The 25415-nt window shown below is 44.7% G+C and overlaps 2 protein-coding genes across 4 annotated transcripts in view; both read right to left on the minus strand.

The window, feature by feature from the left end:
• ATP13A2 (ATPase cation transporting 13A2) overlaps positions 1-661 on the minus strand; it is a 69908-nt gene extending 69247 nt beyond the window's left edge. Inside the window, exon 1 of one of the 2 annotated variants that reach the window (XM_077837046.1) lies at positions 531-661. In XM_077837046.1, the coding sequence (XP_077693172.1) occupies positions 531-561 (31 nt within the window). In that variant the 5' untranslated portion in view covers positions 562-661. The remainder of the gene's footprint in view (positions 1-530) is intronic. The other variant, XM_077837047.1, reaches the window with a different exon arrangement.
• Positions 662-3362: 2701 nt separating this feature from the next.
• Positions 3363-24734, minus strand: SDHB (succinate dehydrogenase complex iron sulfur subunit B). 2 transcript variants are annotated; one of them, XM_077837093.1, is made up of 9 exons: positions 24585-24734; positions 23717-23865; positions 21959-22044; positions 18440-18576; positions 17946-18062; positions 14244-14345; positions 12039-12161; positions 4793-4917; positions 3363-4621 (listed from the first exon to the last, which is right to left on the minus strand). In XM_077837093.1, exons 1-8 carry the CDS (start codon positions 24657-24659, stop codon positions 4840-4842), a joined length of 867 nt encoding a protein of 288 aa, XP_077693219.1. In that variant the 5' UTR covers positions 24660-24734; the 3' UTR covers positions 3363-4621; positions 4793-4839. The 2 variants fall into 2 exon arrangements, with proteins under 2 accessions (XP_077693219.1, XP_077693218.1); XM_077837092.1 differs by having other exon boundaries at positions 3363-4626.
• Positions 24735-25415: the final 681 nt, after the last annotated feature.

The following is a 25415-nucleotide window of genomic DNA, read 5'->3' on the forward strand; positions in this document are numbered from 1 at the left end:
CATCAAACAACCCCAAACCAAGCCAGCCAAGGCCCCAGTAAGTGGGGCAGGATGGGCTGGGAGGAGAGAATCAGAACGGACTCACATAGCTTGGAGGTTATTCATCTCCCCGCCCCCACGCTCACAGTAGGCGGTTACCCCACTTTCTCCACACTGCCTCCCACCGCTCCCCAGAAGCATCCCACCAGCTGCGCCCCAAGATCCGTCTGGCTCCAGCATCCTTGTCAATCCCAGCAGCAGCGTCCCCAGCTTTGCAGAGCCCAGGCTTTGGGGGCGTGCGATGCCCGTAGCGCCCTGCTCCGGAATAGCAGCGCGAGAGGGATGCACAGAACAGCCCCCCCCGGGGCGCCGGCTCTTACCCTAGCTGGGGCCAACGCAACTTCCTTCCCCTGCGGCTCAGCTCCCCCCTCGCAGCAAGAGCAGGGCTCCAGCCCGCCCGGGAGAGCGCCCTGCCCGCAGCCGCCCCGCCTGGCCTCGGGGGCTCCTGTGCACGGCCCGGAGCTTGCAGCCACACCCGAGCCCCCACTCACCTTCGCTCATGGCGGCCTCGGCTGCGCGCATCAGCAGCACCCGGCGCCCCCCGGGAGCCGAACCCGCGCGCGCCGCCCCGGCCCCTCTGCTTCGGAGACACAAAGGAGCCGCAGCTGGCGGGTCAGCGGGGCGGGGCTCGGCCGCGCAGGGGCGGCTGGGAGTTGTAGTTTCTCTCTGCCCGGGCGTCGTCTCGGGTCAGGGTCCTGTCTTTACCCAGGACGCCAGGTCAGCTGCCACGACGCCCCCAGATCATGACCCGCAGAGGGTCTCCCGGTCCCGGCACCGATTCTGAGCCCTGGTAAGAGCCCGCCTGCGGCAGGACTGAGCTGGGAGGACGCCCCAGGGTATTAGACACACTCCAGCGCCCCCGGTTTACAGATGAGAAACTGAGGCACAAGCAGAGGACTGGGCTTGCCCACGGTTACGCAGGGGGTAACCCACTTCTGTGGCAGAGACAAAGTCCACTCCTGACTTCCCCTCCTTTGCTTTAGCTGCCCAACTACTGACACACACTATCTAGAACTCTGTGTGTCCATCCATCTATACTTCATATGTACAGTTATGGAACACTCTCTCTCTCTCTTCTGTGATCCGCCCAATTAGTCCCCTTGACGCTGACCATGCCACTCTTGGGGGCCAGGCAGGTTATTATCTAGTCCATTCTACTCAGCCAGTGCAGGATGGTTCTGTTCACTGTTTGCCCAGTGTGCCATGAAGCCTGGTTTTAAATGACTTACTGAGGCTTCCACCATCTCCCCTTGGAGACTATTCCTCATGTGAGCTGACCTTCTCAGTGGGGCAATTAATCCTAATTATACCCTCATAGGCACTATAAACAATTCCTCTCCCTCCCTGGGATTTTATTTCTCATCTGCTAGTTATATCTGCTAGTAGGGGGTGGCTCATTGCTAGTGTTTACCTTATTATCCTCAAAGCTCATGCTTCAGGGTTGAAACTGGCCACCTCCGGGGGTCAGAAAGGGCACTCCCCCCAAGTATTCTGTTATTTTTTAAAATCTCCTTCCTCTGAAGCATCAGTGATGGCCATGACTTTAAATGGGACATTGGATGGCATGGGGCAGGGCTATGAGGTGGCACCCAGCATTTTCTTCCTCCGGTGCTTGGCTGGTTCTTGCTCAGGCGTTCAGGATCTCATCAGTCATCATAGGTGGGGTCAGGAAGGAATTTCCCCCAGTGACCTTGGCGATTTTTCACCTTCCTCTGCAGCCTGTGGATCCAGGTCACTTGCTAGGATTACCTGGGTGTATCTTACATAATTCTTTCCCCGTCATTACAGGGGACTTGGTGCACCTTGGTCCCCGCTATTTTCAGCCTGTGGCACAAAACAGTCTAGTTTCAGTGTGGGGTGGGGTGGGTGGACCGTGATACACAGGAGGTCAGCACAGATGATCTAGTGTTCCCTTTGGGCCTTAAACTTTATGACTCTACAGTTTCCCTTTGTTGTTTAAACCAAGCTATGCCTCGTTGACTTTTAAGCTTTCCAACTGAGCATCCGCTCGGCCAGGTAAGCTGAAACAAAGGCTCAGCATTCACTTGTCTCTTTCCCATGCCTCCATAAATAGGGCCCTACCAAATTCACGGCCATAAAAAATGCATCACAGACTTTGAAATCTGGTCTTTTGTGTGCTTTCGCCCTAAACAGAGTTGACAGGGGAGACCAACATTTCTCAAATTGGAGATCCGGACCCAAAAGGGACTTGCGGGGGGCGTGTGCGTGTGTGTGGGGGTGTTGCAAGGTTATTTTAGGGGGGTTGCGGTATTGCCACCCTTGCTTCTGTGCTGCCGCAGCCTGCGGAACTGGGTGGCCGGACGGTGGCAGCTGCTGGCCGAAGGCCCAGCTGTGCAGGCAGCAGCGTAGAAATAAGGGTGGCGACATCACACCAGGCCACCCTTCCTCTGCGCTGCTGCTGGCGGCAGCTCGGCCTTCAGAGCTGGAATCCCGGCCAGCAGCCGCCGCTCTCCAGCTGCCCAGCTCTGAAGGCAGCACTGCCACCAGCAGCAGCGCAGAAGTAAGGGCAGCAGCACCGTAACCACCCCCCCGTACAATTACCTTGCAAACCCCCCAACCCCTTTTTGGGATCAGGATCCCTACAATTACAACACTGTGAAATTTCATATTTAAATAGCTGTAATGATGAAATTTACAATTTTTTAAATCCTACAACTGTGAAATTGACCAAAATGGCCTATGAATTTTAGAGCCCGACCCATAAATAAAGAGGATGAGATGAGTGCGCTTATCATAAATGCTGGATTGCTGTAGCCATTCGGAACTGGAGCTAACCAGTAAGCAGCACCCTCCCTGATCTGAAAAGAAGCCATAGCAGCTGAAGAAGAAGGATGTTAACCTACACTCCAGGCAAATTCCAGCTCTGGTAATTACATGGTAAAGACCCGAGGTTCCCTGCACTTTCAGCTACATACAGTGTTCTCCACAAGAGTTGAGGATGGAGAGTAAATTGTTGCTACCTTCTTTACTGCAGAGGTGGCTGCATTTCAGCAACAGGTAAAGCCACCCTAGTGATGGACACAGCGGCCAGCCCTTGTACTGTATTTGGGATGCTTTTGACATGAAGAGCTCAAAAAATGTAAATCTTTAATTTTGTATAGGCCATGGACTTCAATCCTCAACTAGTAGAAACTGATTAAAACAGACATTCCCCTAAAATATGCCAACCGGTACATTCCCTTTCCTTCCCATTAAAACAAAATTCTGCATGGCCGGGATTTATTTATTCTTAGGTGAAGAGACAGTCTTAAGAAATCATCAAAACTTTGTTTCACAGAGGAAACCTTCTACACGGATAATGCTGATGGTGCACCACAAACTTTATTCTCATTCTTTCCTTGTCTTCTACAGGGTTTCTTTCACTCAATATATGATTTTGCCTCTGGCATCATAAAGATAAGTAGCAAATTGATTTAAGCTGTCAGCAGATAAAATTCACCAGAATTCAAGAGATTATTCATTTGACTCAGGAACAATATGTGATGAAGATATGAACATCGACTCAGACGCTCCTTTGCCTCTTAGCAATAGGGAGCATGGAGAGTACATTTTTTATAAGGTAACAAATTATTCATATGGAAACTAAATTCTTCCCATAGATGGAAGAGATTGTCAGATTTTGCAGAAGGGAAGATGTAATAGAATACAGACATATCAATAAGTTAAAGGGGACATGTGCCTGCAGTTAGCTGAAAGCCATTAAAATATTTGCACATGGAATCTTGTGGATCTGTATCCAATTAGGATGTTAACTGGTGCAGCCACAGGTCAGCTGCAACTGAGTGAAATATGTAGCACACGGGGCACTCAATGAGACTGAAAAGGAAGCAAATGGAAACTGATTTAACCACAATCCATAGCCAACCTATGGAACTCATTGCCACAAGTTCTGAGAGCACCCCAGAGTTCTAAGTACTCAAAAAAGGAGCAGATAGTTATATGAATAAGAACACGCAGGGTTCCATTAAATAGAAGTATGCTTCAGGAGGGATGTAACTCCTCGTGCTTCAGAGCAGACCAGTAACTAACAGGGGAATAAATAACATTCCACTATGGGTAGCTTATTCCACAGTTTTGCATTACAGGGTTTCTTGCACTCGGAAGCATCTGATGCGGACAACTTCTTAGCATGTACGCAATGTATGCAGTGCCTGACCAGGATTCATCCCTGAATTTGTTGTGCTGGTTGGATCATTAAGTTCTCGGGCTGGGAGACCACTGGTCTGAGGCAGCATAGCACTTGCCTAGGTAGTTACAGTTTCATTGACAGGCAAGGTTCTTCCCATAAAACCTCCCAAATTTTCAGGCTGATGACTCCCACATCACATGTAATTTCTACCCACACACCTTCCTTGAAAGCTTCTCCCATACCTTTAACCTCAGCGATGGCTATATTTGAATGAACGTTATTAGATGAATTATCGTCTTCGGGTTACTACTTTGCTGTGGTGCCAATGTGGAAACAGATGACTTCCCCATATCCAGAATCTTAGAGTGAAGCCTGAGGTGTAGCACTCCCATAACCTGCACACACCAGAGGTCAACCAATTTCAGACTTCAGCTGGACTTTATAAATTCATCCAGGAGGCACAGGGGAGAGAGAGAAGTTGGTTCAATTATATTAATATAGTAGGAGCTCTTATTTGTTCTTTACAGTATTTATTGTACATGCATATCTCTGGAAAACATGAGTCCCTGCTGGAACCCTCTTTCTAAATCAGATATAAATTACCTTCAGCTACAGTATGTGCGTTTTACGTCTATGATTAAGAAACAGCATTATGCGCTGACTGCCTTCTCTTTGTAAGCTGACATCATTTTCTTGATTTCGGCAATTGCTTTTCCAGGGTTCAGTCCCTACAAAGACAAAGTGTAACAGTTAGCAGACAGAGAAATTAACACTACGCTTAATAGAGTTTCCTTTACATCAACGTGGGTTGGTGTTGTAAGCTCACAGCCACGCCAGCCCCACTGAGGCAAGCTGGCAGAGTGTGGGCTGCAAAATCCACGCCTTCTCATTTTGAAAAATAAAAGTAGAGTCCACCTGCTCCCATGGCAAGCCCCAGTATGGTGTCTCCTTTTGGTTGTTCGCATGATATGGTGCACAGGGGAGCCACTCAGTTATGATCTACCCCAGACAAGACAGGCAATATCCTGGATGTCTCTGCATACCATAACGTGAGAAGATGCAAAGTCACTGCACTCCCAATTCCAACTTTTCAGGGAAGGAGTGGAGCGATGTCTGGGGGTGGGGGGAGGAGAGGAGAGGAAGAGGCAAGCCAGGTGGGGTGAGTGGGGACATATCCAGCAGGTAGCTGCCTCTCTGCAACGGTGCCCAATTCTGACCGATAAAATCTCCAAAAAAGGCCCTCGTTCAAATGTTTGCAGCCCCTTCCTGGGCCACAATATATATTTGCTAGCACCAGCCCATGTCATTTTAAGAAACAAAAATATTTGTTATCTTTTGGTCTGAATACAGCAAGACCTAACAAGCACCCACTCAAGGAACTGACAACAAACCTAATGGCTCAGAGAGATAAAATCTCTTGATTAAGTTGGAGCAGCGTTGTACTCAATACATTTGGAGGTATTTTCACATGGGCTCCGAAGGCAGGAGCTTGCCTAATCAAGATGGTCTTCTGTGTAAGTTTCACTGGAGTCAAGATACAAAACCTAATGTTTTATTTAAAACTAGGAGAAAAGAAAGAACCGCATCTTAAATGGAACCTGAGGGATAGAAAGCAAAAGCACTTCAGGCTACAACACAAAAATGATTCTAGCACACCATCGTGCTTCTGGTTGTTCAGTTTTCCAAAGGATGTTGTTGTTGTATTGTAGAGCCACCATTCATGCTGTGAAAGGACTTTATATAATCCTGTAGTGCTGCCTAACTAAATGAGTATGCTTAATCTCAACATAAAAGGGAAAAATCACAAGCACCCTGCCAGACCGCTAATCATGGAGAATTCAGATATGACCAAGGGAAGACCCAGGGTTACAGTGTCTAGGTTGAAACATGGTGATTATTAACTAATAAGTCAGATACCGGTAAGAAACGCAAAACCCATGATTAGCTGCTTCATTATAATGCTCACACAATTGTCTCTCTCTCTCACCTGTGCACGCGCACACAGGATCTTCTGTTAGTATAGATGAACAGTGACTTCAAGGGAACTACATCAGTTCACATCAACTGACGATCTAGCTCTAAATGTAACTGGTTACCTACATTCTGTAGAAGTCAGCAATAAATGTAACCTGGAATCACAATTTAATACGCACAGAAGCACTGAGTTTTAGTGATCAGCACTTGTAGAGATGGATGATCCCTGAGAATCTTACTTCCAAGAGTTATGTAGTCCTGGAGCAGGCATTTGCCTCCTGCCTACTAGGTAGTGGGCTTTCAGTTGTAAATCTGATTAGAAGCAATTTCTTTGCTGTTTTCAAAAAGCTATAGGGAAGAATTTCACACCTTTCCAGATGCAACCCACGTAGAGTTAAAGAATACTACTATTTGCAGGAGAGCTAGACCCCTTCAAACTTGATTATCTGCCATGACAACTCACTAGGTCACTGCATGATGGAGATTTTACTTTCTGCACAGATTTGATTTGAAAAATTCATTCCCGTGGTTCTGAATGTAGCGATCTGCACATTATTAACAAGCAAACTGGGAGCTACCTAAACTGGCCCTGGTAACCGGCTCCCACTGCATTACAATTCCCAGACATAGCTGAAGCCCACTTTAGCGTCTTCACACACTCACACACTATATAGCACTTCAATGATACCCTGAATGGCAGGAATATGAACAGATACTTATTTAGAGGATAAACGTACTGCTCTTGATGGTCTAACACCAATATTTAGAACCATGATAGACTTCCCTCGCCTACCACAACTCAGTGAATGCACTGCAGTCATTACCTGCACCTCCCACTGCTATTATAGCCCTAATCTCTGAAGCAGAGATTACTAATTGTGCCTAATTGAGTTGAAGTGCATGGCAAATATCCCCTAAGAAGGCAGCTTTCAAGACTTTCTGGAGTCTTGCATCCGATGAAGTGAGCTGTAGCTCACGAAAGCTTATGCTCAAATAAATTGGTTAGTCTCTTAGGTGCCACTAGTACTCCTTTTCTTGGAGCTCATAAGACTCTTTCCTGGATTTTTTTCTTTAGGGCGGGTGGGAGGTAATGAGGCCCCTTGCTAAGGGGGTGCATATGTTCCTAGGAAAAAATCCCAGCATTTCACAAACATGTTAGTCAAGAGACTTTCTTGCTCGCACCCCAGTCATTGGGCCCACAGACTGAGTGCAAGTACCCTTGCACCTATGACCTCCACTGGTGAGGGAGAAGAGATGTCACAATTGCTTGTAATACAAACAATGGGCTTCAGTCACCGTTCCATTCCATGATAGGTTTCACTTATTGCTATACAAGTGCAGCAGCTGATTGTTCACACACAAGAACATACAGCACATTTCAGAGGGCAAGTTTAAAGTTTTGTTCAGCCTGATGCGCTCTCATTCCTCAACCTGATCGTCTAACAACCTACATGGGACTCTACTCACCTGCTCCCACCGCACATCATCTTTGCAAACATCCTAGCAGTGAGATCAGGGAGGGTGTGACCTTACCCAGGGCACAATCTGACCCGGTGATCAGCTGTATCCCCTCAGTTCTCCAACCTGGGATGCTTTTTACACTGCTTTGTTGTGAGAGCTACCACTCCTGATTTGATCACACACAGCCTCCGGCATGTAAGTTACTCCCTGTTATACTGTGAAGGGTGCTATGGCCAGCCACCTTTGAATTACACAGCAGAGCAACACCAGCAAATTCCCAGTCCCGGACTTTCCCCCAAGAAATGAACACCTTGTACTGCCCAGCCCTCTACTGGGCAACACAAGCTCATATAAAGTCTGTCATGTTATTAATAGAAAATGATATGCACAGATCTTGTTATCCTAAATGGAGCTTCCCAAACACTTCAATCCAAACACCCCGGTCTAGATCAGTGGTTTGTGACGCATGACCAGAAAGGGTTAAACATCCCGCAGGATAAATGATACAAATCCAACTCTTAAAGACACATTAGTAGATAACATTTGTGTTTGTGTGTGTTTACATATATATTGGTAGAGGTTAACAATGTAATCAAACAGTCCCTGGCTATGCTGTATTGTTAATTCAGAGATCAAAAGGACATCTTAACATTTAAATGAACTGTAAACATAGGATAGCCTATATTCATCTCTCCTTGGAATGTATAGCAAATCATCTGTGAATGGTGGAAAAACAGGCAATTGCCTTATGTTAATCTGTGTAGATAATTACCAGTGATGCTTAGGAAATGGATCTACTTCAAAAGTCTCCTTAATTGCCTGTTGTTCACTGAAGGACTCCGAGCTGTTACAAGAAGGCCTGAAACTATATAAAGATGTTATGGGTCCCAATCCTTTTATTATATCTCAGATTCTGCTTGAGACTTCATGCAAGAGAAGCTTAAGCCACAAGGCTGAGATTCCTGACTGGACCACCCTGAATATATATCGGAATATAAGCTATGAACTAATTCTGAAAGAGCTCTTTGCAACTACAAAGCTCCCATCTCTGCTATGAATCTGAATCTCAAGAATTGTACTCATGTCTGTATGTATACTGATCTTTTAACCAATATACTCTTATTTTTTAATAAATTTTAGTTTAGAATCATAGAATCATAGAATATCAGGGTTGGAAGGGACCCCTGAAGGTCATCTAGTCCAACCCCCTGCTCGAAGCAGGACCAATTCCCAGTTAAATCATCCCAGCCAGGGCTTTGTCAAGCCTGACCTTAAAAACTTCCAAGGAAGGAGATTCCACCACCTCCCTAGGCAACGCATTCCAGTGTTTCACCACCCTCTTAGTGAAAAAGTTTTTCCTAATATCCAATCTAAACCTCCCCCACTGCAACTTGAGACCATTACTCCTCGTTCTGTCATCTGCTACCATTGAGAACAGTCTAGAGCCATCCTCTTTGGAACCCCCTTTCAGGTAGTTGAAAGCAGCTATCAAATCCCCCCTCATTCTTCTCTTCTGCAGGCTAAACAATCCCAGCTCCCTCAGCCTCTCCTCATAAGTCATGTGTTCTAGACCCCTAATCATTTTTGTTGCCCTTCGCTGGACTCTCTCCAATTTATCCACATCCTTCTTGTGGTGTGGGGCCCAAAACTGGACACAGTACTCCAGATGAGGCCTCACCAATGTCGAATAGAGGGGGACGATCACGTCCCTCGATCTGCTCGCTATGCCCCTACTTATACATCCCAAAATGCCATTGGCCTTCTTGGCAACAAGGGCACACTGCTGACTCATATCCAGCTTCTCGTCCACTGTCACCCCTAGGTCCTTTTCCGCAGAACTGCTGCCTAGCCATTCGGTCCCTAGTCTGTAGCGGCGCATTGGATTCTTCCGTCCTAAGTGCAGGACCCTGCACTTATCCTTATTGAACCTCATAAGTTTAGTTAATAAGAACTGGCTGAAAGCATCTATTTGGGTAAGATCTGGAATATTCATTAACCTGGGAGGTAATGTGTCTGATCCTTTGGGATTGGTAGAATTTTTTATATGATGAATAAGATTTTCAGTAATCCTCATCATATTTGACTTGGGTGTCTGGGTGGAGGCCTGAGGCTGGGTTGCTTTAAGGGAACAGTGTTGTTGGCTTCTGGGTAACCAGTGAGGTATTGTAGAAGCTGTTGTGTGCTGGCTTGGTAAATCTAAGTATTGGAATATCCACCAGCTTCAGGGATTGTCTGCCCCATTCTTTACTGTTCACCCTAATCGAGCGACCTCAGCTGGCTCCCCTGGGACTCCAGTCACAGTGGTTCTCAACCAGGAGTATGTGTACTCCTGGGTGCATACAGATGTCTTCCAGGGGGTATGTTGTTAGGATATAGATATTCAGGTCTGTCTGTAAAGGCCTACACTCTAAGAATTTAGGTGTATTCTTATCACTTGGCTAGTTATAGAGGTATAAAAGAAAGAATCAAAATCACTGTCTGCCAGTGTAAGGGCCTTCTCTTACTGTGACAGTCTGAGGCCCTGTTCTTAGGCTAAGGCCTTTGGCTAAGCAACAGAGGCAGCCATAAGCTGGGAAGTGAACGGTCACGTTCTCACATTCCAAACTAGTCACATTGAAATAAGGTGTTATTGGGCTGTTAGGAATACAATCCTGTCCTGATAGTGCGTATCACCTCCAGAGAAAGGGAAGTGCCTAGAAAATGTAAAAGGAAACTTAGAGTTTGATAGCATCCTGTCTGGCAAGAACTCACTTATCAATAGCTGGGATGTGAAATCCTCACTTCTGTATTGTTTTGTCATTATAGTTCCCACTTTGCTATTGTTTGTCTGTATAATCTCTGTCTGGTTCTGTGATTGTTTCTGTCTGCTGTATAATTAATTTTGCTGGGTGTAAACTAATTAAGGTGGTGGGATATAATTGGTTACATAATCATGTTACAATATGTTAGGATTGGCTAGTTAAATTTCAGGAAAATGATTGGTTAAGGTATAGCTAAGCAGAACTCAAGTTTTACTATATAGTCTGCAGTCAATCAGGAAGTGGGTGGTTGGGTGGGTGGGAGGGGGGAAATTGGAATCATGTTTTGCTAAGGGCAGGAATGGGAACAGAGACACAGGTGTAAGGCTCTGTGGTGTCAGAACTGGGAAGGAGGATACTAAGGAAGGAAACAGAAATCATGCTTGCTGGAAGTTCAACCCAATAAACATCGAATTGTTTGCACCTTTGGACTTCGGGTATTGTTCCTCTCTGTTCATGTGAGAAGGACCAGGGAAGTAAGTGGGTGAAGGAATAAGCCCCCTAACGTATGTCAATTAATTTAGATCAGTGTTTCTCACCCTGGAGGTCACAGGACAGGTTTTTTGGGGGGAGGGGGGAGGTGTCGCAAGTGCAGGGCCTACATTAGGGGTGCCAAGCAGGGCTACTGCCTGGGGCTCCACAAAGCTAAGATACACGCTTGAGCCCCAAGGAGAGGGCTCGAGCTTGAGACTCCTGAAAGGAGGAACAGTAGTTTGGAAAGGTTGAGAACCACCGGTCTAGATAAAACAATAAGACAAGTTTATTAACAGTAGAAAGAAGGTAATGACTGAGGCTATATCTACACTATGCAGTGTTTAGCGACACAGCTGTGCTGTTAAAAGACGTGCAGCCTAGCCACTGCTTGTCGGCAGCTCTCCTGCTGAGAGAAACTTCCATCTTAAACGAGTGGCATTAGCGTTTTACAAAGCGCTGTTCACACCGGCACTTCTTGTCAACAAAACTTCTGTCTTTCGGGGGCGGGAGTGGTTTTTTTTTTTTTTTAAACATCTCTGAACGACAAAAGTGGTGTCTTTCACTTGCCTGTGTAGACAAAGCCTGAATCTTTCAGCCAAGATCCCTCCCCCAGTCCGGAGCTGTTTAATTTGTTCTTCAGGTGTTATGGAAACCGTGGGTAGAAAGGAGGAACAGATAATTTGGGGCATCTCCTATCTCTTTTTAGAACTCTTTCTCCTCTTTGAGGATCATCTCCAGCTGAGGTTCAGGAGACAAAGTCTGTGTGGACAGAACCCCCAGCTGTTTCTTTTTGTCAAGATGTAGATTTTTGCCCACATCCTCTTTCCTGCCAAAGGGTGACCACTTAATCAGGTGATAGTCCATTTGATCTTGCTGACATCTGGCTGAGGTGTCGGCTAAACTTGTGTCTCTGGGGAACTGGTTTGACTCTTCCCCAGACTTGGAACATTGCTGTGTTAATATCATACAGCAGAATCCTATAACTTTATATACATCACCACCACATATTTTACCAGAACAATAATGATCAGTAAATTATGAGTTTTCAAATGATACCTCACAAGGCATACTTTGTACGAAATTTATCATAGTGTTGAAAAAGGGGTGAACATAGGGGTACATGCTGTCAGAGGGATACGTACCTTGGGGCACGTCTGTGTGCAGTTCATGATGGTATGACAGCGGTAGAGGGAAAATGGGTCCTCAAGCTGTGCCAGACGTTCTTCTGTGTAGTCATCTCTGGAGTCAATCATCCAGCGATATGCCTGAAAAGCAGAGCGTTACTGGGCATGCTGTATCCTTCCATACTTGGAAAAAAGCATTTGATTAAAGATACATATCAAAAGCATGATTTAACTTAAGGCTTTCAGTGCGGAGTCTAAATCATTTCCTTTAATATGCTGCAAAAATCCAACTACTTCTTTAAAATCTTGGGTGCAATTGTTATTGGAAGTAATTAGTTAAAATATCTGGAAATTGTTGCAATAGCTAATGTGATCTTTCATCAATGGAACAGTGATTAATTTGCTTCCTCTGCCAGTGCAATATGCTCAGTGCATTAGCATGACAGGTAAGATGAAGATGAAAACTACTAAGTAGTTTTCATCTTTAAGGCACTTTAGAAAGTGTTATTTGCTCAGAACACCCATGTGAGGTAAGCAAGTATTACTATCATTTTAACACCACAGGCAAGGAAACGGAGGGAGAAAAATTAGAGAAAATATCATAGTCACAGAGAGAGAGTCTCAGAGCTGGAATTTGAACTCAGGAATTCCTGGCTTTCTATCTTGCGCTCAGTCTCTCTCTCTCTACAATGTATTATATTCAGTACTGACCCACTGATCTTTTGGAACAAGCCAGGAAGTGGGTTTAATACCCTTCTTTGGAATGAGGAAAAAAAAAAGGGGATCTCTAAAGGACAGTAAAGAACATGACCCAGTTAGTCTATGTGTATCATCCAGAAGAGCAAGCCAGCCTCTGGTAAGCAGTGGAAAAACAAGATACCTTCTATTTGTGCCTTACTGCTCTTCAGGCTGTTAGATAATGAAAAACGCTTATTACCTAACCCTTAAGTAATATCACAAGGCCTTTCATAACATCTGTATCATGCCCCATCCACACTGTTCACAACAAGCAGGGCTTAGAGTGAATAACCAACACTAACTGGGGATGAATTACACAGGATTAGAGAGAGGTGCATCCCCGTGTGGGGCTACTGACTTTTCAAAATTTATTTTCATAGAATATCAAGGTTGGAAGGGACCTCAGGAGGTCATCTAGTCCAACCCCCTGCTCAAAGCAGGACTGATCCCCGACTAAATCATCCCAGCCAGGGCTTTGTCAAGCCTGACCTTAAAAACTTCTAGGGAAGGAGATTCCACCACCTCCCTAGGTAACGCATTCCAGTGTTTCACCACCCTCCTAGTGAAAAAGTTTTTCCTAATATCCGACCTAAATCTCCCCCACTGTAACTTGAGACCATTACTCCTTGTTCTGTCATTTGCTACCACTGAGAACAGTCTGGAGCCATCCTCTTTGGAACCCCCTTTCAGGTAGTTGAAAGCAGCTATCAAATCCCCCCTCATTCTTCTCTTCCGTAGACTAAACATCCCCAGTTGCCTCAGCCTCTCCTCATAAGTCATGTGTTCCAGTCCCCTAATCATTTTTGTTGCCCTCTGCTGGACTCTTTCCAATGTTTCCACATCCTTCTTGTAGCGCGGGGCCCAAAACTGGGCACAGTACTCCAGATGAGGCCTCACCAGTGTCAAACAGAGGGGAACGATCACGTCCCTCGATCTGCTGGCAATGCCCCTACTTATACAGCCCAAAATGCCATTGGCCTTCTTGGCAACAAGGGCACACTGTTGACTCATATCCAGCTTCTCGTCCACTGTAACCCCTAGGTCCTTTTCTGCAGAACTGCTGCCGAGCCATTCGGTCCCTAGTCTGTAGCGGTGCATTGGATTCTTCCGTCCTAAGTGCAGGACTCTGTACTTGTCCTTGTTGACCTCATCAGATTTCTTTTGGCCCAATCCTCCAATTTGTCTAGGTCCCTCTGTATCCTATCCCTACCCTCCAGCGTATCTACCACTCCTCCCAGTTTAGTGTCAAATATATTTTATAGTGTTTTAATATATTTGAGGTTATTTACTAAATCCCCTTGCTCTTGAGCTCTGAGTAAACAAGACCCCCTTAAAAGGATTTACAGTGCCACATTGCACATTTCCACTGGCTTCAGAAAGAGGGGAAGTGCCAGAAAGTAACTCAACAACCCTGTTTTATCAAACACCATCATGCCGCCCTGCCCCCGCCCCTCCCCCACGACACAGCAGTTACCTTCTTCTTACCTGCATAAGCACTGCAGGGCCCAGGTATTTGTCTCCATTCCACCAGTAACTGGGGCAGCTCGTACTGCAGCAGGCACATAGAATGCACTCATAGAGTCCGTCCTGAATACAAATGGGAGAAAGGACAGCCAGCAATGCAAGACATTATCTATGAAACAATTCTTCTGAAAGGTGATCTTCACAGACATGTGCTTCCCTGGCCACCCTCTTCCCCCTTGTGACTTCCTACTTCCATATGTTCACATGCTAAGTGTGGTAAAGGACCAGTTTCTGCACTTGCAGAGAGATTCCTGTCAGTTGGTGCTTCGAAACAGGAAACCAGGGATCCTTTACTTCTGGCTGTATTGTAATAAGATTCTTTGTGGAGGGAGGGGGCAATGAAAATAGTGGGGGAGTAGGAGAAGTGGAAGAGAAAACAATGCTTACATTCCAACAGCTTGTTTCAAGCAGGCCCCACTGGGCTTGTAAGGAAAAGCATGGAAGCATCAAGAGCTGATCATAGCTCAAGTCAACATTCCCAGGAGGAGAAGGAAATAGTGAAGGCTACCAAAAAAGGAGGGCAAAACCACTAAAGAACAGAAGTGGCATTTTACCATGTGTTTTGAACAGATCCACAAATACAACTTAGGGCAGTCATACCATCCCTGCTCTCCCAGCCACAACATGAAGCCACTTCTATATACAAAACACTGGAGTTGTGTTTTTCCTTTAATTATTTGCTGGAGCATCACAGGATCCGGCACATTATATGAAAACAGATAATTATCGTATCCTGACTGTTCAGAGTTCCATTTATTAGGGACACTGAGAGGAAAAAAAAAAGAAAAAAAGGAGATGTACTATACAGTACGGCACTGGACCTCTAGGCCAGTGTAGACAACGCCTGTAGCTAGGAACACAATAGTCCATTATTTCATAGTAGAACTCCCAAGCATAGACTATGGATGAACACAAGTCAGGAAGCGTCCTCTGATAAGTAAGAAAAAATAAAAGTAATAGGGTCATTTTTGTAAGAGGGTCCTCTATGTCCTTCCCCCCACCTCAAATTAAAGGGTGTTGCTTGATCTGATTTAAACTTCATTTCTGAGTATTGCTTCTTGGGGATACACTCTAACTGGGCTCCCCTTTTAAAGAATGAACCCTATTTGCACAGGACTGAAATTCTGAAGGTTTTGAATTAAAAATACAAGAATAAATTTATCAGCGAAGAGGAACAATAAAATAAGTCTACAGGAGAAGAGATGGGTTGTACTGCAGTGAAATCCTTCCAAATGTAGGAAGTATCAAACTCATTTTCAATACTTCAACTATATTTTCCTAAAAAATTGAAGCTTAAGTTTCAAGAAGCTAATCAGAGTTTGTGGCAAAAGTGCTGTATGACTGGAGAAAAGGATTCAATGTATTTTTGGAAGACTTAAAAGGACAAAGTCAAACTGAAATTAGCTTCTTTCTCAAAACTTTTACCAGTTAGTAGTAATACCCGAGATTACAAGAAATAAAAGATTTGAGAAAAATGTTTTGTTTTTTCAGTTTACTTTGTGCATTTGACACCACATCGTGCCTGGTCAGTTTTGCTTTGTGTAGGTTTTCACAAAGCAAGATAAGAATTTCTTTTAGAAAAAACAGCAAAACCCGAAACATTGGTAGTATCAGACTCCAGCACTGTATAGCAACTGAAAAGACTTTTAATTCATTTTTTTTAAACTGATGAGATTTCAAATGGATGCCACTTTATAAAAGGAAAGCTGACAGGACTTTTAATTTAATCATCCCATATACAGATGGCACCATGGCATCTTTTCCATACCCTAATCCAGACTTTCAGACCTTTGGATAGGAAATTCTGGGGTTTTGTTAAACAATGTACAGTAAAAGCTTTTTTATCTGACATGCTGGGGGAATGGGGGGTGCCGGTAAGTGAAAAATTCCAGTTAACTAAGAGGGAGGGAGTTTGGGTGTGGGATGGGGTTGGGGCGTGGGAGGGGATGCAGGACACGGGCTCCGGGAGGGAGTTTGGGAGGCAGCTCGGGACAAGTGCACAGTAGGGTCTTTGGGGTGCTGGATCTGGGGGCGCTTACCTTGGGTGGCTCCCCACAAGTGGCGAACTGTCCCTGCTGCTCTTAGGTGGAGGCGCGGCAGGCGGCTCTGCATGCTGCCCCGTGCTGAACGCTGGCTCTGCAGATCCCATTGACCGGGAACTGCATCCCCTCCCACACACCAAACCCCTCGTGGCTGTTCCTTCGCCTAGGAGCAGCAGGAACATGTCACTGCTTCTGGGGAGCTCAAGGTAGGGAGCCTGCCAGCCCCGCGCCAACTGGACTATAAACTGGACTTTTTATGAAGATTAGAAACACCGGTTTAGAGAGCTTTCCATTTGGTACAAGGCTGGATAAACACACCTTTTTCTGTGCTGGTATTTTATGGTACCACTGACATTTTTAGCAGTCATATGATGGCTTAATATGTTAGAAACACTGGAAATTTTCAGATATTCCTTTAGAAATGATATCCTGTTATTTCTCACATGTTTTTAAACAATTTCTTAGGGTTGTTTTGTTTGTTTGTTTTTTAAAAAAGGAATATTTGCAGTTCAAACTAAGCCCTCTTTCACTTCTTTGGACAACCTAGCCCATCTGCTCCTCCTTGATACTGCAGTGATATTGCAAATGCAACACCATGGTATTGGCCATAGCAACAAACCAATGTCCCTAGCACAGAATTATAACTTGATCGCAGGATCTTTCCAGACAGGCTGGGGTGTGAAGAGAAAAAACCTGTATTTTTCCACCAACTGTAGCAAAAGGGGAAACCTACAGAAAGTTACTGGCAATGTAAAATGTTTTCTCTCGAAATGTTTTCTTTTTTCCTTCAAGACTTTTCCAGTGGGCAAATCTCTTTAAAGGCCCTCCCATCTTCAATCCTAGCTGTCAACAGTGTAAAGCCCCCAAAGGGCTTACTTACCTGGGAAACCAACAGTGTATTAAAACATGACCAACAAAGACTCATGGTACCTTATACAATATTAACTGTGGCTTAACACCATGGCTATGTTCACAATGCCAAAAACATGTGTTTTCACACTGAGCTAGCTAACATGCATTAGCTGTTTCCCTGTAAAATCCTAGTGGAAACAAGGCACTGTCGTTTTTACCATGATGTAGTCAGCTGAGGTCTAACTTGGATAGGGGGTATAGAGTTGACCACACCAAGCTACGTCAAGGTAATACCTACAAAGCCTAGTCTCACCTCGCTGTAAAAATCACAGAGATCTAATGCATGTTATCTTGATATAAAAAAAGCAGAAACAAAAAACCACAAAAACATTTTTCTTTGGCAGCAAAGACAAAACCTCAGTGCAGACAGCTGATCTGATGTTTAAGTCTGTGTCTACACTGCTTGTTTTCCCATCACGTTAGACTACAACCCATAGGAGTTGTGGTAACTAACACTATGTAGTTAGTTTCTCCATGCAGACAAACCCACAGAATCCACATTCCAGCCAATCAATTCCCACCACATAAGGGAATCTCTGAAAGGATTCTAGCAGGGATGTGAAATGATTGCACCTTCCACTCTGCACCTACCTCTAAGGAACAGCCCTGACTTATGTACGACGATAGACTTGTTAAAATATCTAACCTAATTCTTATATGGAAGAAATTAAAGCACCGGGGTGGGGGGGAATAAAACATGAGTATTAACCAGTTTCTGACGATCTTCTATAGACTGCAGATACTGTTCTTTGCCCTGATTCGATTCATCCCTCTTCTTCAGGTAAGGCTCAATGGTTTTGTACTGAGCATAGAAGTTACTCATGTCCTGAGTTTAAACAAAAAGACAAAAATTATTTTACTGACTATTTACTATGATTTGTACTAGCAAGAGATCAGACATTCTGTACGCACATTCAAGCAAAATAAGTGTTGCATTTGCCCCTTTAACTTCCCACTTCCTATTTAACAGTAACAGGTGTAACCACTGGCTATGAAGCTACAGGAATAAGGAATCAGTTACTCACCTCTCTCTGCCCCAGCTCTCATTGTTCTGTCACAAAATTTTTTAGAAAGACATTATATAAAGGTACGAATTTTGGAATGATCTCTCAGCAGCGTGCCGCTCTATTCCTGAAAACCATGGTATAGCCTGAAACACTGTCATCCGTGGTCCCACAAATCACAACAGAGGCAGAAACTCACCGGAACGAGATCCTTTACCACATACATATGGGGGAGAGGGTAGATTTTGGAGACCTTGCTAAGGTTGGTGTCAATTCTTTTGGTACAGGCCAGGGTGTTCCCACCATTGATGTTCATAGCGCAGGAGCCACAAATGCCTGAGAGGGAGAGAAGAGACAATGGAGCATCGGACTTGTATCCTTTCACCCTCTTGGGGGGGCCTTCCTGCCCCAAACTACCCTTTCCCCCAGCCATTATGCCATCTTAAAAGCTAGTGTAGTTGTCACTCTTCTACCAGAAGAAAGATCAAAATTCTCTTGGGATCTCATTCAAAGCCACTCTTGTGCCAGCCAGAAGTGTCACTGTTTAACAATGAAACAGGCTCCATCAGACTTCCATCAAGAGTTGACTACGTTGGGTCTGTAGCAGAAGCTGGCAAATTCAGGGTTGACAAAGGTAAGGTAATGCACATTGGAACGAGTAATATGAACTACACATACACATTACCAAGCTATAGCCATGCAGGAAATAGATTTGGGTGTAACTGTGGACAGCTCCCTGGAAGTTTCTGTGCAATGTGGAGCAGTGTTCAAAAAACACACGCAAGCAAAATATATTTGAGGCTCTACAAAGAATGGAATGGAAACTATTAAGATTATAGTATCTTTATATAAAATCCATCACACCCCCGCAGCTGGAATACTGTGTTCAGATCTGGTCACTCCATCCCTAAAGGGATGTAGCAAAAACAGAAGGGGGCCTAACACAGGTGACCCAAAAACCAAAGAAGACTGAAGGCACAGTGAACTTCGATACAGGGGAAGACTGAAACAAATTGGGATGGCGTAGCTTAGAAAACAGAAGATTGGCAGAAGATTATAAAATAATGAATGGTATACAGAAGGTATATTGGACGCTGCTATTTATCTTTCCACAATTGAAGAACAACGGGAAAGCCAATGAAACTGAAAAGCAACCATTTTAAGCCTAACAAAAGGAAACACTTTTTTGCACTGGTAATAGATTCTGTGGAACCTGTCCCAAATATCACCGAGACGAAGAGATTTAGTGTTCCAAAGAGGGATTCACTTTTTATACGGACACAAAAATTTTAAGGGGCATAAAGCCCAGGTTTAGCGGATAAGCCAAACAGTAACTAACAGGTTAAGGAGCTTCCTTTGTTTATTCTGTTATGCGGATTCTTGAACTGTTCTCAGAAGCATGTGATACTGGCCACTTTTAGACGGGTACTGGACTAGCTGGACCACTAGTTGGATCTGGTGTGGAATTCCTGCACCCTCTGACAGCCCAGCAAGCTATCAATAGGGACTAGAGAGCAAAACAATGCCTGTGGCAGAAGAGGACATATATTAGGTCAGCCCAACACGATATGGGACTGTTAAACTTTTAAAGAACAATATTCAAAGCAACTACTTCCAAATGCATAGGGAACTGAACTGAGAGTAAGCACCACCTCTTAGGTATTTGTTTCCTCAACACTAGATTCTGAAAGCAACTGCACAGTGTGAAATTCCTCGTTGTGATATCCAGAGTCAACACTGGGCAACAACATTTAAAACCAGATGCCTTTTAGACAGTTCTGGGGAAAAGACTGTAGTACTTGAGACTAAACAGAAATCTATTCCCCTTCCATTTGTTTCTGGTTTTTATTTGCAACCTTGTATAATTAGTTAAAAATGAGGACTCTGCCCCTTTCAACCCATCTTTCTGTCCCATGCCATCACAGCACAACTGTTCCCAAGTCAGCACACTGACGTTACCAACAGAATTATGGTCTCACCCTGGGACTGAGCAAGAGAAGCTAGGCTGGATAACAGAGAAGCTACAAAATCAACATGGTACTCATTAAATGGATAAAAAATTGGCTAGCTGATAGATCTCAAAAAGTAATTGTGAATGGGAAATTGCCATCAACTGGGAGTGTTTCTAGAGGGTCCCACAGGAGACTGGCTCTTGGCCCAACACTATTCAATATTTTTATCAAAGACCAGGAAGAAAAAGAGATAACTGATAAAGTTTGTAGACTACACAAAGATTGGTGGAATGGTAAATAATGACGAGATAGGTAAATGATACCGAGCAATCTGCATCACTTAGTAAGCTCGGCGCAAGAGAACAGCATGTGTGTGTTTCAAGACAGTCAAATCAAAGACCTAAGAACGAAGAGCCTAGGCCACATTTAAAGGATAAAGGGCTACTCTGGGAAGCAGGGACTTTGAAAAAGACTAGGGGTCATGATGTATAATCAGCTGCACATGATACTTACATAGAATCATAGGGTTAGAAGGGACCTCATCTCCTAGTGCGACACTGTGACTAAAAGGGCTAATGTAATCCTTGGATGTATAAACAGGAGAATATTAACTACAAGTAGAGAGGTTATATTACCCCTGTATTTTACACTCAGGTGACTGCTACCGGAATACTCTGTCCAGTGCTGGTGTCCACATTTCAAGAAGAACATTGGAAAAATTGGAGAGGGTTTGGAGAAGAGCTGAAAAAATGACTGAAAGATTGGGAAAAAAGCCTTACAGTGAGATTCAAAGACTTCTACATACTTAATTTATCAAAGAGAATAGACTAAGGGATGACTTGATTAAAGTGTATAATTACCTACATGGGGAACAGAAATTTGATATTAGAGGGATAGCTCTTCAATCTAGCAGACAAAGGTAATGGATGGAAGCTGAAGCTAGACAATTCGGACTAGAAATAATCTGCAAATATGGAACAGCGAGGGCAACTAGCCACTGGAACCATTTACCAAGGATTATGGTGGATTTTCCATCACTGGACATTTTAAAATCAGGATTGGATGTTTTTCTAAAAGATCTGCTCTAATTCTAACAGGAATTAATTCAGGGAAGCGTGTGTTCTATAAGAGGTCAGGCTAGATGAACACAGTGGTCCCTTCTGGACTTATAGTATATGAAATATTTGCAAAACCAGAAACAATTCTTGGCCAATTACCCTCCTGCATTCTAGCACACACAAAGGTACACAACAGAAGTGGCTTTTAAAATCATCAAGGTTGATTTTCCCCCCGACGCTAATTATTTAACCTGGTCAAGAGGCAAGAGTGAAAAATCCTTCAATCATTCCCAGCAAACAAAACAAAACTCAGGACCAATAATTTTAACTGATGTACTGAGATTGAAACAAAGTTATTTGATAACTTTCCTCTATGAATGAGCCTAGCACTTGAACCTGACAGATGTCAAGTGCCTGTACTTAATAGCATCACAGGCAGTATAGTATATGAAGGTAGGGTGACCAGATGTCCCGATTTTTGGGTATTTTTCTTATATAGGCTCTTATTACCCCCACCCTCGTCCCGATTTTTCACACTTGCTGTCTGGTCACCCTATACTAAGGTCTATCCTGAGTTGTTCTTCTGGACATAGGATATCCACTCTCATCATCCACTTTTGTTTAGATGAGTATCTTCTCAGAACCCAGTGTGTCAAATGATCCACAACATAACTGATTTTATAATTAATTATAAAAAGAGCACCTCACCTTCCCTACATGATCTGCGGAAGGTCAGAGTGGAGTCCATCTCATTTTTTATCTTGATCAGCGCATCAAGTACCATAGGCCCACACCTATAATGGAAACCAGTCACTTTAATAAACTTGCATATTCCCCACAGCCCAGCTATTTCCTTTCCACTCTTTTCACACATTAGATTCTGGAAACAAAGTTACTTGTCTGACCTTGTTTGCAACAACTCCCTCTTTGCTCCTGATGAAATTCTGAAGAGATTCATTTCCTTATTTGAGGAGCAGTATCTGCACCCCCCAGCTATCGGCCTATATGTCTGTTGTTACAGAACACAGATCCTACAAAAACTGGATTTTTTATTCTTCGCATTTCTATTAGGAAGTGCCTATCAAATATACTAAGGATAAAAATTCTAAATACAATAGCTTGCCCATTTAAACCAATCCCAAGTGACAAAATATATATCACCCAATCAAATAAAACACAGATACTACCCCATGTGCTTTAATGCACACCCTCACCAAAATTCCTGGGGGGGTACGAAGCCACCAAAAAACCAGATGAGCTTCGCACTGTGCCCCAAAGATCAATAACTCTGGCTGGGTTGGACAGTGGGGAGGCTTTCATTGTAAATGACCTTGCTACAGGCTCCTCCCCTTTAAATCAATTATGAGTTTATTATTATGAGTTTCAGTGTCCTCATTAAGCATAAATGAGGCGATAATACATAAGGAAAGCCAGGTCTCAAAATCATTCAAGTATGTAATAAATAGGTTTATGTAATAGGTAAGAAACAAAATTCCACCCAGAAACTAGTCAGAAGCCAATGCTGACTACAGAGTAGCAACAGAGTCAGCTCTCTCCGCGAGATTTTTTTTTAATAAGCATGTGGCTACGTTCTGCATTAGTTTAGAATTTCAGAATAGACTTAAATGGACCCCAAGTAGTGTGCAATGGATCCTGAGGAAACAGAGGCACAGGTGTTCGTACCAAGGTTCCTTCCTACATCCCAAAGAAAAGGCTGCACACTTCTTGCTAACTGCAGAGGGAAAAAGTGTTCTTGGCCACAGCTACCACTTGAGCATCTCTAATACAACCCCAAGCTGCAAACCCAAGTGATGAATGGCAGGCACACATGCTCACTTTGAGAGGAGCTGATGTAACCTCCATAATTTCTGCTGGATCCTTCTCTTGATATACCAGCATGAGCTGTACATGCAGCATGGTTCCACTTTGGAATATACATGGAAACTTTATCATGTATTCCAAAACATGTTAAAACCTTGGATGTGTTTGCGTTTCTAGTATGGCTTGGGGACATTTGAGGGTCTCATGTACATTCTGAAATTGAACTATCCTTTTAATCATCTTGAGAGACACCTGTGTTGGACTCCTCTGGACACAGTTCTACTTATCATGTTCTGGCCCTGTGTTACCATCAGGCTAAAGGAATTGTACTACATGGTTGTACCTTTACTTCCTTTACCTGGTGACAACATTATCTGGTCCCATCTACACTGGCAAAATCAAGCTTGTTATAACATGATTGAGACACGTCTGTGCGGTAACTGATCATCCTAACATAGCTTGAATGATCATGTAAAACTAATACAGCTGCTATGACCTTTAATTAACTGCTACAGAGTGACTAAATTAAACCCACGTCTAGAGTCTCAAAGGATTTACACCACTCCAAAGCTGACAGAGGAAAAGGCATCTCTGTGGAGCAGCACTCTGGGGTCAGCATCCATATAATTTGACATGCATACTCACTTATTCAGATCAATTTCATAGGTCTGCATGTGCGGCTTGTCCCCAGGCTTGTCTGGATCCCATCTGTAGATAGCAAACGTCTTGATACGTGGGGCTACGGCCTGAACAGCGGGTGCTGCTGCAGCTGCTGTCTGTGCTCCACGGCAGGCCTATGCTCAAACAATGACAACACAGCCCCTTAGATTTCCTTCGTGTATTTTTCTAGACAACACATGCTGGGTTGGGAAGAGATTTATTTTGCTGCCTAGCGATTAAAGATATCTGTAGTCAGGAGCCCAGGATCGACCACTGACTTACTGTGTTGCCTTCAACAAGCGTCCACCTCAGCATTTTCATTTTCTAATTAAACAGACAGAGATAATACTTACCCCTTACCCACATACCTGCTACAGTTTCCAACACTGCTAACATCAGAGGAGAATTACAGATCCAATTTTGGGTAGCGTAACCACCACATATAACGTCTACAGGGCGTAGCCTATCTAGATGTCTATTACTTACTCATATATTTTTGGCATAAATCGGTAGAGAGCACCATGACCAACCTAGAGGATTTTAAAAATGATTCACGTGCCTCTCAAAAACCTCATTTTTAGCCAAACAGAACAGCTGTCACCAAAGTCACCGACGTGTCCCTGGTGGCCCCAAATCTATCCAGCCTCGCAGCGCCCGCCCCTATTTCACACAGAGAGAAACTGAGGCACTGGGGGCCGGAGACCCAGGCAGGGCACTACCAGGAGACTCTTCACTCCTGGATTCCCTCCGCCCCCTTTCCCCTCACAGCCCCCTGGCAGCTCCCCACCTCCTCCCCTCTGGGCCCAACCCCCGACCCGCTCCCTGACGTATCCGCCCGCCGGGCCCCCCTCACCTGCCGCGCGGCCGCCCACAGGGTCACCGCGGGCACGCGGCGCTTCAAGGAGACGCCAACTACGGCCGCCGCCATCTTGGGCGCGGACACCAACCGCGAAACGGGCCGCCACAATCCCACAGGCCACCGCGACGGAACAGGAAAGGACGCTGCTTTCCCTAAAGACCACAGAGCCGCGACTAGGCGGCCATACTGGGAGTGGCTAAGTAGGGAGACAATGGAAGGGCCTATGGGGAGGGGCTGAGCCGCTGAGGAGCGATGGAGCCAATGGGAAGCCACATTGGGAGCGCAAGAGGGCAGAGAGAGCCAATGGGAGGCCACATTGGGAGAGGCCGCCGGCAGATGGAGCCAATGGGAGGCCAGATTGGGAGTGGCCCCGTGCAGATAGAGCCACTGGGAGGCCAGATTGGGAGAGGCTCAGGAGATAGCGCCAACAGGCGGCCATATTGGGAGTGGCGGGTGATTGGTTGATGACTATGCGGTTGGCTGATTCAGAAGAAGGTCTGATGAAGTTGGTGGAGAAGACTATGAATGGCAGAATAGGGTCTAGAACTGAATGTGGCCCAGGCAAAAACTCTGGTGGTTTGCAAGGATCCTGGGAAACCACGAAAGATCACAGTGATCAACATGGCGGTTCAGCAATGAGAAATTATTGCTGCTTAGGGCACATCACGGTGGACGATGGAAGATCGGGATCCTGAAGCCAGCACTGGACTAGCAAGAGCGAAAGAGACATTCCGGAAGCATAAACGTCTGATGAGATGGTACATAAATCTGAATCAGACTCTTAAAAACGTACATTTGGTCTGTGTTAAATTACAGCTGTGAAAC

The sequence above is a fragment of the Eretmochelys imbricata genome, chromosome 18, assembly GCF_965152235.1.
Source record: "Eretmochelys imbricata isolate rEreImb1 chromosome 18, rEreImb1.hap1, whole genome shotgun sequence".
Classification (NCBI taxonomy): Eukaryota; Metazoa; Chordata; order Testudines; family Cheloniidae; genus Eretmochelys; species Eretmochelys imbricata.